The following is a 15,986-nucleotide window of genomic DNA, read 5'->3' as shown; positions in this document are numbered from 1 at the left end:
TTCTGACACGCATGCGCTATGCCCGAATGAGGTCAGGGGCCGGGAGCGAGGCCGAGAAATGGCGCATGCGTAACTGAGAGTTGAAGTCGAGAGTACGCGCGGAGGGGGGGGGGCCCGAAATGTGCGCATGCGCTTTACTGAGGGTTGAAGCCGAAGACCGGGGGCCTAGGAAACCCTTCTGCACATGCGCAGGAAGCTCAATGACAGCTGAGCGTTGGCTAAGGTGAGGGAGAGGCGAGGGACTGCGTGGCCGGGGGAGGGCGGCCCTGCACCCCCAAGTAGCCTTTTGGAGCGTTTCCTCGAAGTCGAGATCCTAAAGAAGCCAGTTGCGTTACTATTGGGTCACCAGGCCTACAAAACGCCCCAGAACCTAAGATCTGACCCGTGTGGAGGAAGGACTCCAGCCAGCTGTGGGAGGGGAAGGGCAAAGGGGCGGCGGGGCAGCGGGAGCGGCCGAGTCCTGGCAAGGACGGCCCTGCAGGGCGGAAGGACCGGTCATCCCGGTGACCTTTGGCCTCTTGTCATTCCCCTCTCTTTAGGCTCCCAGGAAAGGGTGTGACTATGTTGCATGTGACCCGCGGGGTCTGCGGGTCCAGGGTCCGACTATGGCCCCTGTTGCCCGCGCTCCTCGGGCGCCCGCGGGCTCTGTCATCCCTGGCGGCCAAGATGGGGGAGTACCGAAAGATGTGGAACCCCACGGAGCCCCGCGACTGGGCCCAGCAGTACCGCGAGCGCTTCATTCCCTTCTCCAAGGAGCAGCTGCTCCGCCTCCTCATCCAGGTACCGTCGGGCCCAGAGCCTGGGGACTACGATTCCCGGCAGCCTTCGCGGCGGAGGGGCACTACTTGCTACAAAGGGATGCGCTGACGCCTCTTGGGAGTTGTAGTTTCCAAAGCCGTCGTCGCTAGTCACGCCTTGGGGCAAGACTGCTGAGCTGCAGGCGCGGCCTCAGTTCCCTGGTTCTGGGTTGTTCTGGGTTGTTCTGGAACCATGAAAGAACTCTCTTTCAGAGCATGATTTTTTTTCTTTACCCTATGTAAAATAGATAATCAAATCTTCATGATCGTCCCCATTTTTGTGCTACTCGATAGTAATTATACTTAGTGTCGCCGTTGGAGCCCTTGCTCTGGGACCTCGCACCAAGCGTCCTGTCAGGTGACCCCATCACTGCCTTCACTGGGTAGATGACTTGAGGGAAGTATTTGGAAGGAAAGTAAGTCACCCAAGGTCACGGGCTCGAGCCGAAGTGGTCCGGCTCCAGAGCCGGGTACCGACTAGGGGGAGGTATTTGTTCTGTGCCTTCGTGTGTGTCATGCCGTTGGGGGCGTGAGTCACTGCCGAGCCCAACGCTCACCCACGCCGTCTGGACAGGCCTGGGTTGCACTCAGATCCCTCAGATCCCGAAGCCCGTGGCTGCCTCCAGCCGCATTTTCTCCCTCTGAGAAAGGAGTTGCCCCCTCGTGTCACGCGGAGGAGGATGTCATGCCGGCTGATGGAGCCCAGCCCCTGGAAGTGCTGTGTGGGGGTCCCCAAGGAGTTTTCCTTTATGTTGTTTTTTGTTTTTGTTTTGTTTTTGTTTTAGAGAAAATATCTGCTTCTTTATCAGGCTTAAAATGGGCTTGAGAGGCAGGCAGAGGACCACTCTCAGTTGACACTCTCAAATGCCCACTGTGACTTTTAATAAAATTTTATTTTAAAGATTTATTTACTTTGGGACCTGGCGCAGTAGCCTAGAGGCAAAAGTTCTCAACTTGCACACGTCGGGATCCCAAATGGGCGCCAGTTCTAATCCCGGCAGCTCCACTTCCAATCCAGCTCCCTGCTTGTGGCCTGGGAAAGCAGTCGAGGACGGCCCAAGGCTTTAAGACCCTGCATTCGCGTGGGAGACCCGGAGGAGGCTCTGGGCTCCTGGCTTTGGATCGGCACAGCTCCAACCATTGCACTCACTTGGGGAGTGAATCATCAGATGGAAGGTCTTCCTCTCTGTCTCTCCTCCTCTCTGTATAAATGAATTTGCAATTAGAAAGGCAGATTTATATAAAGGAAAGATGGAGCTGTTCTATCTGCTGGTTCACTTCCTAAATGGCCACAATGACCAGAGCTGAGCCCATCTGAAGCCAGGAGCTTCTTCTGAGTCTCCCACATGGGTGCAGGGGCCCTTGGACCTGGACCATCCTCCACTGCTTTCTAGGCCATCTGTACAGAGTTAGATCAGAAGTAGAGCAGCTGGGAATTGAACTGATACCCATATGGGATGCTGGCACTTGCAGGAGAATTAGACAATTGAACCAACACGTCAGCCCCTAAATTTATATCATTTGAAAAGCAGAGGGCTCTGCACGGCAGCCTAGTGTCTGAAGTCCTCGCCTTGCATGCGCCGGGATCCCAAATGGGTGCCGGTTCATGTCCCAGCTGCTCCATTTTCCATCCAGCTCCCTGCTTATGTCGTGAAAAGCAGTGGAGGACGGCCCAAAGCCTTGGGACCCTGCACCGCATGGGAGACCCAGAAAAAGCTGGCTCCTGGCTTCAGATCGGCTCAGCTCCGGCTGTTGCGGCCGCTTGGGGAGTGAAGCAATGGATTAAGGGGATGGAGGACCTTTCTTCCTCTTCTTTAAAAAGATTTCTTTTTTTTTAAGATTTATTTATTTTTATTACAAAGTCAGATATACAGAAAGGAGGAGAGACAAAGAGAAAGATCTTCCGTCCGATGATTCACTCCCCAAGCGCTAGCAATGGCCGGTGCTGCGCCGATCCGGAGCCAGGAGCCAGAAACTTCCTCCAGGTCTCCCACCCAGGTGCAGGGTCCCAAGGCTTTGGACCGTCCTCGACTGCTTTCCCAGGCCACAAGCAGGGAGCTGGATGGGAAGTGGAGGTGCCGGGATTAGAACCGGCGTGTTCAAGAAGAGGACTTTAGCCGCTAGGCCACCACGCTGGCCCGATTTATTTATTTCTATTGGAAAGTCAGATTTACAGAGAGGAGGAGAGACAGAGAGGAAGATCTGTTACAAGGAGAATTGGATGGGAAGCAAGGCAGCTGGAACACAAACTGGCTCCCATAAGGGATTCTGGCACTGTGCGTGCAAGGCGAGGACTTTAGCTACTAGGCTACTGTGCTGGGCCCTAGAAAATCTTTGTCTCTCCTTCTCTCTGTAAATCTGACTTTCCAATAAAAACAAACCAATCTTTTTTTTTTTTTTTTAAAGAGGCAGAAAGATACAGAGAGAGTGGAAGGCAGAATATTCCACCCGCTGCCTCACTCCCCAGATGGCTGCAACAGCCAGGGCTGGGGCCCAAGCTGGGCGCTCGGAGCCGCATGCAGGTCTCCCGTGTGGGTACGGGGCCCGACTACTTGAGCCTTCCCCTGCCTCTCCGCTGCTGTTAACACAAAATAGAAGCGGGTGGGGGTGGAGGGAGAAGTGGGACTTGAACCCAGGAGTGGGAAGGAGCTCTCGAGAGAATGTCTGCTCTCTGAGGTAACAGGAATTCCACTCCAGCCCCACGGAGAAGGCGGCCCTGGAGGAGTTCTCAGCCCATGTGGACTTCTGTACCCTCTTCCACTACCACCAGGTCCTGGCCCGGCTGCAGGTGAGGCCAACCTGAGAGCCTAGCGCTGCCGCTGAGCCCTGGATATAGCGGGGGGTGGGGGGGGAACAGGGACAAGAGGGAGTGGGGAGGCGTGGTCGGGGCCTCAGGGCTCCCTGTGAGAGGAGAAGGGAAGAGCAGGTGCCAGGCCCAGTGGTGAGAGTGGGCGGGGCCTGCCAGTGGAACAGAGAAGGGAAGGGGCATGAGCCAGGGGGGACAGGCTGGGAGATGGGAACAGACCTTGGGGGTCTCGGGGGTGTGTCTGGCTGTGACCCCCAAGTGAGCAGGACAGCTGTGGGCAGAGAGAGGACTGACTGGCCTGGGAATGTGTGTGTGTGTGAATGGGATCCCAGTGGCTCTCGCGGCTCCTCCCAGGGTTAGGCCTGGGCCTGTGCTCTCCCAAGACCCCGTCAGGTTCGCTCATTTTCCTGAGGGACCCTGGGCAAGTGATGCTGCATGGCAGGGGAAGGGACACCGATAAAGATGGGCAGAGGCCAGAAGGGACCCTGCAGGCTAGTGTACCCCCTCTTGGCCCCCAGCAGTGATGGTGGCATGGTCACTGAGCTTTGTCAGACTGATACATGTTGGCGCATGCGGCCCCAGCCACAAAGTGTGCAGTTGGCGGGACTGGTAGGGTCCCAGGCTTAGCCGGACTTGCTGACCCGGGGCCGCACGCCATGTGGCTGCAGGGTTTGGACACACAGGCGTATTCTGAGTTCCCACTTCGTGCTTGCCACCACTGCCCTCCCTGCCCACGCTTCGCTTTGGGTAGCAGGGGCAGCCCCGGCCGCTCACCGCCAGAGGCCTCTGCACTCCTCCCTGCAGCCCCTTGACACACTGTTCGGGCAGACAGGCCCTGAGGGTGGCCACGGTCATGCAGTTCACAAGCCCCTGTTGCCTTGTGCTGGGTACTTTTCTGTTTTTCGTTTTTTAAGATTGATAGATTGATTTGAAAGGCAGAGTTACAGTGACAGAGAGGAGGGAGAGAGAAAGATCTACCATCCTCTGATTTAGTCTCCAGAGGGCTGCCTAAAGCCAGGTACTCCATCTGAGTCTCCCACTGGGTGCAGGGACCCAAGCGCTGGGGCCGCAGTCTGCTGCCTTCCCAGGCACATGGGCAGAGGGCTGGATGGGAAATGGAGCAGCTGGGACTTGGATTGGATTCCGTGGCATTGCAACCTGTGACTGGGCCTTGTTTTTCTTTTTAAATATTTTTTTTCAATAAAGCATTATGGTATGAGGATGTTTTAAGTGTGTAAAAATAGATATACTTTCATCTCCGAAGCACAAAATTTTTCCCAGCGGTGCTGAGGGTCCAGTGGGAGGGGTGGGGCGAGTGAGGCCCGCAGCGTGACCGTCTGGTCAGCCAGTCCAGCTGGAGGGGGGCAGAGGGCAAGAGCAGTGCCGCGTGGGCAGACTGACTCCCTGTCCCCTGCTCGGCAGGCATCGGCTGCCTGCTGTCTCATCCTCCCTCCGCATGCCCGCTCCTCAGTAAATCTTCATCAAGCGCCTACTGCGTTCCCAGAATGGTCCCCCTGAGTGACAGATGGCCCCCTTCCCAGGGAGCGTGGTGCCCACGGTGAAGAGTTAGCCAGGGCAGCGTGAGGGCGCTCGGAGCAGGGATCGGGCCTCCAGGCCCAGGAGGGGCCGTCTCCCGGGGCTGCCCTCACGAAGGGCCGCAGCTGCCGACCAACTGACCATGATGCTCCTTCCCCGGCACAGGGGGAACCAAGGAATGCGCCGGGCCGTCAGGGTGAGGGCCACCCCTGCCTGGTGACACCTCATTCCCACTGCACCCCATCCTCATATGGCCTTCATCATCTCCATGTGTCGTTTTCTTTTTAAAGATTTATTTATTTTTATTGGAAAGTCAGATGTACGAAGAGGAGGAGAGACAGAGAGGAAAATCTTCCGTCCGATGATTCACTCCCTAAGTGACAGCAATGGCTGGAGCTGAGCCAATCCAAAGCCAGGAGCCAGGAGCTTCGTCTGGGTCTCCCACGTGGGTGCAGGGTCCCAAAGCTTTGGACCGTCCTCGACTGCTTTCCCAGGCCGCAAGCAGGGAGCTGGATGGGAAGTGGAGCAGCCGGGATTAGAACAGGCGGCCATATGGGATCCCAGTGTGTTCAAGGAGAGGACTTCAGCCGCTAGGCCACCGTGCCAGGCCCCTGTTTTTATTTTTTTAATGAACTCCTCCTTTCATTCACCTGAGAGGCAGAGAAACAGAGAGTGAGAAAGAAAAGGACACCACTGGCCCTGATATAGCCCCGCTTCCCCTCCAGCTCCCTGCCTGTGGCCTGCGAAAGCAGTCAGGGACGGACCCTGCACCTGTGTAGGGGACCCGGAAGAAGCTCCTGACTCCTGGCTTCAGATCAGCTCAGCTCTGGTTGTTGCAGCCCCTTGGGGAGTGAGCCAGCAGATGGAAGATCTTCCTCTCTGTCTCTCCTGCTCTCAGTTCATCCGATTTTCCAATAAAGAAAAGTAAATCTTTAAAAAAAAAAGAAGCAGCAGCAGAAGAATTTCACACAGCACCACCTGCTGGTTCAGTATCAAGTGTCCACAGCGGCCAGGCCAGAGCTGGGAACTCAGTCCGGTCTCCGACAGTGTGGCATGGCCTGCGGGGCCTCGGGGTGTGCATTAGCAGGGAGCTGGCCAGGAAGGTGGGCGGCCGGGGTGTGCGCGGCAGCCGTTGGCTCTGCAATCCACCGCACCCTGACTTCCTGCTGAGACCTCGCTGGCAGAGGAGGGCAGGCTGGGAAGCTCCGAAGGGAAGAGGAAAAAATACGACACCGGAATCTTCTTTGGAGGGGAATGTGACCTTTTAGGGGACAGTCTCAGTCCAGCATGCCCCGTGAAGGTTGAATTCAGATGACCTAAGGAGACATTCCATTTGGTGGTGGTGGTGGTGTGCGTATACCGAAGGGGACGCATTTCAGCTGCAATTATTTGTTGTGACAGCATTTGGGGTGTCCTTATCACCTCTGGGGGAAAGTAAAAGTCATTTGTTGCTGATGTGAAATTTGAATTTAACTGAGCATCCTGTACACATTTCTTCTCTAAGTCTGGCAATGCGAGTTAAAGAGAAAAAGGAAGAAAGAAGGAAGTCTGGATGGTGGGTTTCAGGTGAGGTAGCTGTCGGGGTGGTGGGAACAGTGGGTGCACAACCCCTCAGTGGGCTGTGTGCATGGTGCCCGCGAGCAGGGACGGCCCCGGGGGCTGGGCTGAGGGGGCAACAGGAGGGGGAAGCCAGGCCAGCTCCTGCAGTGCCTGGCAGGATGAGGACGTGGCCTTGGCGCCTGGCGTGCCCAGCGGCAGAGGCTGGGCGGCCTGCAGCGGGAGCGGGCGTCCCCTGGTGGCTTCTCGGGGAACAACTGAGAACAGTCAGATTTGAGGGCCACAGTTGTGTGCAAAGCCACTGGATGTGGGTGAGAGGGGCCCGGACTTTGCGTCCTTGTGGAACTCGGATCCAGCAGGGTTTGCTGATGAGCCGGGCATTTGAGAAAAGAGAGGTCGAGGAGTGACCCCAGGCTCGGCACCTGAGCACCTGGGGGGGTGAGTGGCACCTGCTGGGGTGAGAACCATGGTGATGTGATGAGAGCTGCCTGGGACCGGGGCTGGGAGAGGGAACAGGACCTCGGTTTGGGATGCTGTGGGGTTGGGAGGGTGTCCTTGTAGAAAGGCCTGAAGGGTGAAGCTCAGGTGAGATGCCCCAGCTGCCAAGAGAAACCCCCAGAAGACGGGCATGCTTGTGGTCCCCAAGGGGTGCAGGGCGGTTACCACAGAGGCCCAGTTCATCTCTGTCTCTTTCAGCAGGTGTGTGGCCGAGGTCCACTGGGCAGGGGAGTCAGGGCGCTGGCTCTGGGCGGTGGGGAACCTCCCATGTTCCCAGGCTCACGGGTCCAAGCAGCCGGCTCGCAGAGCTGACCGTGGTGTTCGCACAGATGAGCCAGGGGCTTCCTCTAGCCGAAGGCTGTCCGCTCTGGCAGCCACTGGCCTCCTGTGGCTTTTAAGTGTTGGCCGATGAAAAACCAAGAGGATAATAACGAGCAGAAGCTGTGCCTCCATTGGCGTCACGTGGCGGATGCTCTGTGGCCAGCGTCGACCTCATTGGTCCCTGTAGGAAGTTCTGCCGGGGGGCGTCATCTTTTACCCTCTACTTGCATGTGACTGTTGAGGTCCCTTGTATCTGGCACCTTTGGGCGGTGCACAACTTGCGCAGCCCACCCACAGTGGCCCTGTTGTTCACAGTGAAGGAAGACTTTTTGTTTGTTTGTTTAAGATCCAATCATTCTACTTGAAAGTAAAAAAGAGAGGAGAGACACAGAAAGATATTTTCCATCCACTGGTTCACACCCCAAATGGCCACTCTGGCCAGAGATGAGCTGGTCAGAAGCCAGCTGCCAGAGCTTCTTCTGGGTCTCCCATGCAGGTGCAGGGTCCCAGACTCTAGAGCAGTCATTTGTTGCTTTCCCAGGTCGTAATCAGGGAGCTGGATTAGAAGTGGAGCAGCCAGGACTCAAACCGGTGCCCGCGTGGGATGCTGGCATTTGCAGGCAGAGGAGGAGTCAGTGGAACTGTTGCACCAGCCCCTTTTCACTTAGAAAGAGAGACGGAGACCGTCGGTCTGCAGGTTGACTCACTCCGTGCCCTCGGGGTCCGGCCAGTTGAAGCCAGGCACCTGACGTGGAAGGTGGGCAGGGGCCTCAGCCCCCAGGATGCAATGGCCAATAGGCAGGAAGGAACAGGGAGCAGCTCCCAGCGGGTGCCAAGGCCTGCAGATCCCTGTGCAGCTTCGGGGGTGGGAGCATGGGCCTTGCAGGCCGCGTCTTGCGTGCAGGACAGGGCAAGCCTGGCACCGGTTCTACCAGGACATGGATAGGATCACCCATGTCAGTTCCCCTTGCGTTTCCTGGCTGACGCCGTTCCTTGTCTCTGGATGGCTCAACTCCCACCTCTGTTGCTCAGGGTAACCCAGGAAGGTGTGTGTGTGTGTGTGTGTGTGTGTGTGTGTGTGTGTGTGGCCCATGCTGCTGTCATATCTCCTGGTCATCCCGGGATGAGGCGATGGCAGCCAGAGGGGAGCAGGCCATGCCGGGGGCAGGGGCAGGGGTAGGCGCTGGGTCAGGCAGGGCAGCAGGCATCACGTGTATGTGGTGTCCAGGTCACTGGCCAGGGGAGTAGTGGGTGGGCGCGGGTGGGATGCAGCTTTCTCTTCCCTGGCCTTGGGACCTCTCATGAGTCTGAGAAGGAGGCCTCCAGGGCCACTTGGCCAAACCCAGGCCTTGGCCACATACCTGTCGCTGACTGCCACACCCCATCACAGGCTGCCCCCCCACTGGGAATCTCTGCTCCCCTTGGCCCTTCTTCTGCTGGTTCAAAGACATCCCTGGTTGAGACAAGCCACCCCCGTCCCCGTGATTGGCCCACAGAGGCGTCTGATCTCTCTGTGTTTGGGGTATGGTAGGAGCAGGTGCCATGGGGTCCCGAGTCTCAGTCCACCATGGGTGAGGCGGCCCAGGCCACAGGAAGCTGGCTCTTCAGCCACTTCTGTGGGCGGTGGGGTCTGGGGGCATCCTGTGGGCAGCTTCCTGAGTCCGGGTGGCTGCGAGCCGACTCCTGTACTCTCTCCTTAGGCCCTGTATGACCCCATCAACCCCGACAGGGAGACCCTGGACCAGCCGTCGCTTACCGACCCCCAGCGCCTGTCCAATGAGCAGGAGGTGCTTCGGGCCCTGGAGCCCCTGCTGGCCCAGGCCAACTTCTCCCCACTGTCCGAGGACACCCTGGCCTACGCACTGGTCGTCCACCACCCTCAGGACGAGGTCCAGGTGCCTGTCTTGCAGAGGAGAACCTGAACTCCCAGGATGCTTTTGGGGCAGGGGCTGCTGGGAGTTGTAGTCCTGAGCCAGGGCAGAAGGCCGTGTGGTATCCACCCTTGGTGAGTTAGCAACAGGCTGTGCTCTCTGAGGTCACTTCCCGCTGTTGGGTGGGACGATGTGGTGAGGTGCCCGTCCTCGTAGGGCTGGAGACGCGTAACAATGAATCATACAAAAGGCCCAGCCTTTCAGGTCAACAAATTCTAAAATTCTTCCAAAGTCGTACGTTTGGAGATTTTAAGATGTTTTCTTGAAGTAATATTCAGTCAACTCTGAATCATCTCTGAAATTGGGTGTGACTTAAAAATGGTGGTGGCCCACGGCTTCATTGACTATAACTTTGTATATGTTTTTTAAAGAATTATGTTGTTGATCTGAAAGGCAGAGTTTGAGAGAGAGAGACGGAGATCTTCCATCTGTTGGTTCACAAATGGCAGACGGCTGCAGCTACTGGGGCTGGGCCCAGCCGAAGGCAAGAGCTCTTCCGGGTCTCCCACGGGGCTGCGAGGTCCCAAGGACTTGGGCCATGCTCCATGCTTCCCCGGGCACATTAGCAGGGAGCTGGATGGGAAATGGAGCAGCTAGAGCACGAACCAGTGCCTGTATGGGATGCTGGGCTACAGGCAGAGGCTTAGCTTGCTAAGCCAGGGTGCCTGTCTGCCTTCCCCTGCCTCATATCCTTTCTGGGGGGAAGTATTTAAAAGACAGAACAAAAAGGAGAGAGGGGGAGGAAGAGCGAGGGAGAAAGAGTGAGACCTTCCGTCAGCTGGTTCACTTCCTGAATGGCTGCAGCAGCCAGGGCTGGGCCAGGTCTCAGTCCAGGTCTCCCCTGTGGGTGGCAGGGACCCAAGCCCCTGGGCCAGGTCTGCCCTGTGGGTGGCAGGGACCCAAGCCCCTGGGCCAGGTCTGCCCTGTGGGTGGCAGGGACCCAAGCCCCTGGGCCAGCCTTCCCTGCCACCCCAGATGCGTCAGTGGGACGCTGGATGGAAAGTGGGGCAGCCGCGGTTTGAAGCGCCGCTCTCAACGGGCAGTGCCCAGGGTGCAAGGGGCAGCCTAACCCAGCACAAGGCTGTATTTTCCTTTGCAGTTGCTTCATGAAATAACTGAATATCTTAAAATCTTAGACTCCAGGAAATATGGTGACACAGGCGGGGGGTGTGGCTCGTGCAGTGGGCAAGGTCACAGCCATACGTGGTCACCCTGTCTGGACACTTAAGTGGTGATAAGTAAGGGGGGAGGGGCTCTCCTTCCACAGCTCCCCAGCCTGTGTCCAGCTGCCTCTGCCCCCTGCGTTCTGTGCAGGTGACCATAAACTTGGAGCAGTACATCTACATGCAGTTCTGGGCTCTGGGCCAGCGTGTGGGGCAGATGCCCCGGAAGTCCAGCGTGGGCTCAAGGCGCGGCTTCTTCACCAAGCAGCCCCCTGCAGAGAGGTGAGGCCGCCCAAGGGGGGCGAGGCTAGGGGCCAGGGGTCCCCGCGGGAGACAGGGCAGTGTCAGGGTGTGGGAGACTGGGTTGGAAGGAGTGGCTCAGAGAGGGAGTCCACAGTTGTGGAAAAGCAGCACAGCCCGATCGGGACACCCCATCAACATTTCCAGCCCCCTCATGTCCGGCCCACACAGTCAACTTGGGTTGTTATCAGCCTGGAGCCAGGCGCTGGCGGGGGCTGCCCAGGTGTGGGTCCCAGCGCCTCGCACCCCCCGCTCCCCAGGAGGTACTTTAAGCGGGTGGTGCTGGCGGCGCGGACCAAGCGGGGCCACCTGGTGCTGAAGAGCTTCAAGGACACACCGCTGGAGGGCCTGGAGCAGCTGCTGCCGGAGCTGAAGGTGCGCACGCCCACGCTGCAGCGCGCCCTGCTCAACCTCACCCTGGTCGTGTCCGGCGTGGTCTTCTTCGTCAACGTGGGCATGGTGGTGCTGTCCGACCTCAAGATGGCCACTTCCCTGCTGCTGCTGCTGTTTGCCGCCTTCATGGGCCTGCGGGCCTCCAAGGTAGGCGCTGACCGCCCTGTGGTGCGCTGGGCCCCCCCCATCCTGGCCACACCACACCTCGGGCCCCTTTCCTAGTTCTGACGGTGCTCTCCTCAGCTGCCCTGTGGGGGAACCCACATGAGGTCCTGGGGGCTGTGCCCGATGGGGTCGGGCTGGCCATGTGTGCTCTGAGAACCAGGCCAGGAGCGTGAGTGTCCTCGTGTCCCAGAGTAAGCCCCTGGGCCCTTCCCTGGGCCTCACTGTCCTGCGGGGTGGTGGTGGGGTGGGTGGCAGAGAGTAGGGCTCGTGCCAGTTTGCCATCAGCTCCATTGTTAGTATGACAAATTGTGACATGACAAATTGTGCTGTGTATTCCTGGAGTCCTCCCCTACATTGGGGACATTGGTGATGGTGGGGGCGGGTTTGTCAATGATCCAGCCCAAATAGAGCAACTTGAAAACTCTGGGTCCTCGGATTCTGCATCGAGCTCCCCCCCTACTCAGCCATATGTGAGCGTGTGCCCGCCTGCTTCACCCCTCCACACATCTGGGCTGCCCAGAGAGTAGGAGGACTGACCCGAGCCTGCAGCCGTGGGCCCAGTACCTCCAATTCTGAGTTGGCTTGAAGTGCTGCCTTCTGGCCGCTTCTCCCCAGGAGTGTGCCTGCCCCAGGCTCGAAGGCATCTGGCTGCCTTTTTGGGTTTCAGGCTGTGTTGGGAGGGAGCGCCAGGCTGGCCGGAGGGCTGCAGGGCAGGAGGGTGGAGCCTGGGTGGGCGAGGCCTGGCAGAAAGTTGGAACCTGGATGGGCAGGACATGTGAGGAGGGTGGAGCTTGGCGAGGCGGGGCCTGGCAGTGGGTGGGGCCTGGTAGGGGTGGGGCATGTGGGGGCGGGGCCTGACAGAAGGGTGGAGCCTGGGCAGGCGGGGCATGCCAGGAGGGTGGAGCCCATGGGGGTGGGGCCTGTGGGGCGTGGCCCGATAAGGGTGGAGCCCTGGGGCGGGGCCTGGCAAGAGGGTGGGGCCTGGTGGAGGTGGAGACTGGGGCATAGCCCAAGGTGTGAGTGGCTGGGCTCGTTGGTGGCCCCACAGGATGTGCAAGGAGGAGGACCTAGGCTCCTCTGGGGTGCCAGGAAGCCAAGGAAGTGGGGGCACAACCGCAGGCCTTGAAGGAGGTGGGGAGGAGCCGAAAGAGGCACTGACTCATCCAGGGCCTGGAGTGGTGGCCCAATATCCAGCCGCTGCAGTTAAGTTCCTGCCGTATCGGATAGACGGATAGACGGGTTTTCCTGCTCAGACTCAGCACTTAAACTTGGACCCTGCTCAGGTCCCCCCTTCCCATGCATGCGTGTTCCTTCCTGCGTCTCCTTCCTGCCGCCCCCCAACCCTGTGTGCCCAGAGAGCCCAGCTCCACCCTACCAGCCCTCCCCACTCCTCCTGTCTCAGATCAGACCCAAGGCTGGAGCCCACCCAGCCACCAGCCCTCCCCCTGCCCCCTGCTGGGTCCCCTCCAGCCCATCCTGGCAGGACCCAGAGCTGGCCCTGACCTTCCGCCACCCCTGAGTGTGGCTGAGGACCCTGCTTCCCCACCCCTCATCATCTGGCAGTTCCAGACTGCAGCTCCCGCAGCTGCGCTGTCCCTGGCCTTCACACCTGCTGTCCCTCAGACCCATCGGCCTGCCCTTGCCACTGGGCTGCCTGCCTCAGCCTCAGCCTGGGCTTGGAGGCTGGCCGCTGCTGTGGGCCCTGCCCTGCCCTGCCCCGTTGGCCCAGCACAAGCAGATCTGGGGGTGGTTTGCTGTTGCTCTAGCAACACATGGGCCATGGAGAGGGGGAGGAGGGGGCCCATGGACATGCACGGGCATCGAACTGCTCCTGGCAGGCAGCTTAGAATACTAGGTGCCCCCCGCCCCCTCACGGTGAAGGATCGAGTCTGAGCCAGGGTGGGGCCCCAGGGCCGGGGCGGCAGGACAGAGAGGGCGAGGCTGATGGAGCAGGCAGCCAGGCTGCCCCAGGCACAAGCGTGCTGGAGTCCAGGCAGCAGGTGGACGGCCACCCACAGTGACAGCCTGAGCCGTGTGGACCTGGGCGGGCACCAGCAGGCAGCTGCCCTCCTGAGCCCTTCCTGGCTTCCATCCTGGTGGGAGGCCTGGGAGGCTGGCAGCCAGGGTAGGAGGTGTATTGGGACAGACCACTTCCAGGTCTGCTGTGGCTGGCAAATAATTGAAGAGATCCTCCTGTGACCCCGGAGTCAGGTGGGACAGCACGGGTGGGGGAAGGGGGTCCCAAGGATAAGGGGTCCTGGGTGGGGAAAGGGGGTCCCAAGGATGAGGGGTCCTGGGCGGGGGAAGGGGGTCCCAAGGATGAGGGGTCCTGGGCGGGGAAAGGGGGTCCCAAGGATGAGGGGTCCTGGGCAGGGAAAGGGGGTCCCAACGATGAGGGGTCCTGGGCGGGGAAAGGGGGTCCCAAAGATGAGGGGTCCTGGGTGAGGGAAGGGGGTGCCCCATCTGCCCTCCACTTCACAACTCAGCGCTCCCAGCCTGTCACCTCTGCCCCCACAGCCACCCCGTGTGCTATTAGGGACAGGCTCATCGTGTCCCACTTAGCAGCTGCAGGCCAGCCACCTTGGCCCAGCTGGAGAAGCATCCCCTGCCCGTGTCCCATTCTGGGTCATTTTGAAGGCCATCCGGAATGCTTTGAAGGAATGCTTTAGCTGCCTCTGAAAGCAGAAAACCTCCATGGCCCGAAGGCTTAGCTCAAAGGTGCCCGTGGCACGGAGGTCATGGGATGTGTGTGCACGAGGAACATGGGTGTGTGTGTGTGTGCAGGGCAGATGTGGGATGGGTGTGTGTGGGGGGCAGGTGCAGTGTGTGTGGGGCACAGGGCGCGGGGTGTATGTGTGTGGGGCACAGGGTGCGGGGTGTATGTGTGCAGGGCACAGGGTGTATGTGTGTATGTGCGGGGCACAGGGCGCGGGGTGTGTGTGTGCGGGGCACAGGGTGCGGGGTGTGTGTGTGTGGGGCACAGGGTGCGGGGTGTATGTGTGCAGGGCACAGGGCGCGGGGTGTGTGTGTGGGGGGCACAGGGTGCGGGATGTATGTGTGCGGGGCACAGGGTGCCGGGTGTATGTGTGCAGGGCACAGGGCGCGGGGTGTATGTGTGCGGGGCACAGGGTGTGTGTGTGTGGGGGGGGCACAGGGCGCGGGGTGTGTGTGTGCGGGGCACAGGGTGCCGGGTGTATGTGTGCAGGGCACAGGGCGTGTGTGTGTGGGGCACAGGGTGTGGGGTGTGTGTGTGCGGGGCACAGGGCGCGGGGTGTATGTGTGCGGGGCACAGGGTGCGGGGTGTATGTGTGCGGGGCACAGGGCGCAGGGTGTATGTGTGCGGGCACAGGGCGTGTGTGTGCGGGACAGGCACGGGGCGGGGGGCGCTGCGGCCTGTCTGAGCCGCCGGTGCGCCCGCAGATGTTCGGGCAGCGGCGCAGCGTGCAGGCGCTGGAGCTGGCGCACATGCTGTACTACCGGAGCACGTCCAACAACTCGGAGCTGCTCAGCGCGCTGGCGTTGCGCGCCCAGGACGAGCACACCAAGGAGGCGCTGCTGGCGCACAGCTTCCTGGCGCGGCGGCCCGGGGGCGCGAGCGGCCCGCCCGAAGGTAGAACACCTCCAACCCCCTCCCAGTCTCCTTCCCCCACGCCCTGGTGGAAGGAGACACCAACTACCCCATCCTGGTGTCTGACCTCGGCCTCCATGGGGTCCTGCATGGATGGCCTGTCTCCCCCTCTCTGAGCTCCAGGCGGCCCCCTTCCCGACAGGAGCCCCCAGATGAGAACCCCGGAGCCCCTGGGCCTTGTCCCACTCCCCACCCCGGGAGCTTCTTTGAAACCGGGGCCCCTTGCCCGCCAGCCCCTCCCAGCCCTTCCGGAGGGGACCCGGGGCTGACCGCACCACACCTGCTCTCCCACCCACAGAGACCTCCAGGTGGCTGCAGCTGGAGGTGGAGAGCTGGCTGCTGGCCCAGTCAGGCTGTGACGTGGCCTTCAACGGAGCCCGAGCCCTGGCCCACCTGCAAGCCCTGACCCCCACCTCCGGGCTCTACCCTCCCCCGGGCTTCCCCAAGCTCCAGCCGTCGGCCGCAGGGACTTCCGAGTCTCCCCCAGACCACGCCCAGCAGTAGCAACCGCCCCTGCCCGGCCCCACCGCCCCTGCCCGGCCCCACCAGGCCACCGGGCAGCACGCTAAGCCCCGCCTCCTCCCCGACCAGCACGTCAATCACGGCTGCTGGGACTGGCACTTACTGACAGGCAATTATCCTTGGCTAGGCTAAGTGCTTCAACGAAGCGGCCAATCAAGGCAGTCGACAGCTGGTGATCCCCGCCCCTTTCTGATGAACAAGCCAATCAGACCTCGGCTTCCTTTCAGCCCCGCCCCTGCCTCCCCAGACGTGGCTGGTGGGAGGAGGTGAGGGTGTGGGCCCATCCCGGCTGCTCCGCCCGGGCTGCTCGAAGCTGTCTGGCAGCCTTGCGGCAGCTGCTGCCCATCAACTCCCGAGGCTACGTGATCA

General features: G+C 60.3%; 1 protein-coding gene across 1 annotated transcript; it reads left to right on the top strand.

The window, feature by feature from the left end:
- Positions 1-129: 129 nt before the first annotated feature.
- Positions 130-15,627, top strand: TMEM143 (transmembrane protein 143). The gene is made up of 8 exons (XM_004597193.2): positions 130-223; positions 540-780; positions 3,481-3,585; positions 9,216-9,410; positions 10,761-10,891; positions 11,170-11,449; positions 14,888-15,077; positions 15,394-15,627. Exons 1-8 carry the CDS (start codon positions 201-203, stop codon positions 15,597-15,599), a joined length of 1,371 nt encoding a protein of 456 aa, XP_004597250.1. The 5' UTR covers positions 130-200; the 3' UTR covers positions 15,600-15,627.
- Positions 15,628-15,986: the final 359 nt, after the last annotated feature.

The sequence above is a fragment of the Ochotona princeps genome, chromosome 16 (assembly GCF_030435755.1).
Source record: "Ochotona princeps isolate mOchPri1 chromosome 16, mOchPri1.hap1, whole genome shotgun sequence".
Lineage (NCBI taxonomy): Eukaryota > Metazoa > Chordata > Mammalia > Lagomorpha > Ochotonidae > Ochotona > Ochotona princeps.
This window is presented reverse-complemented; position numbering and strand designations above follow the sequence as displayed.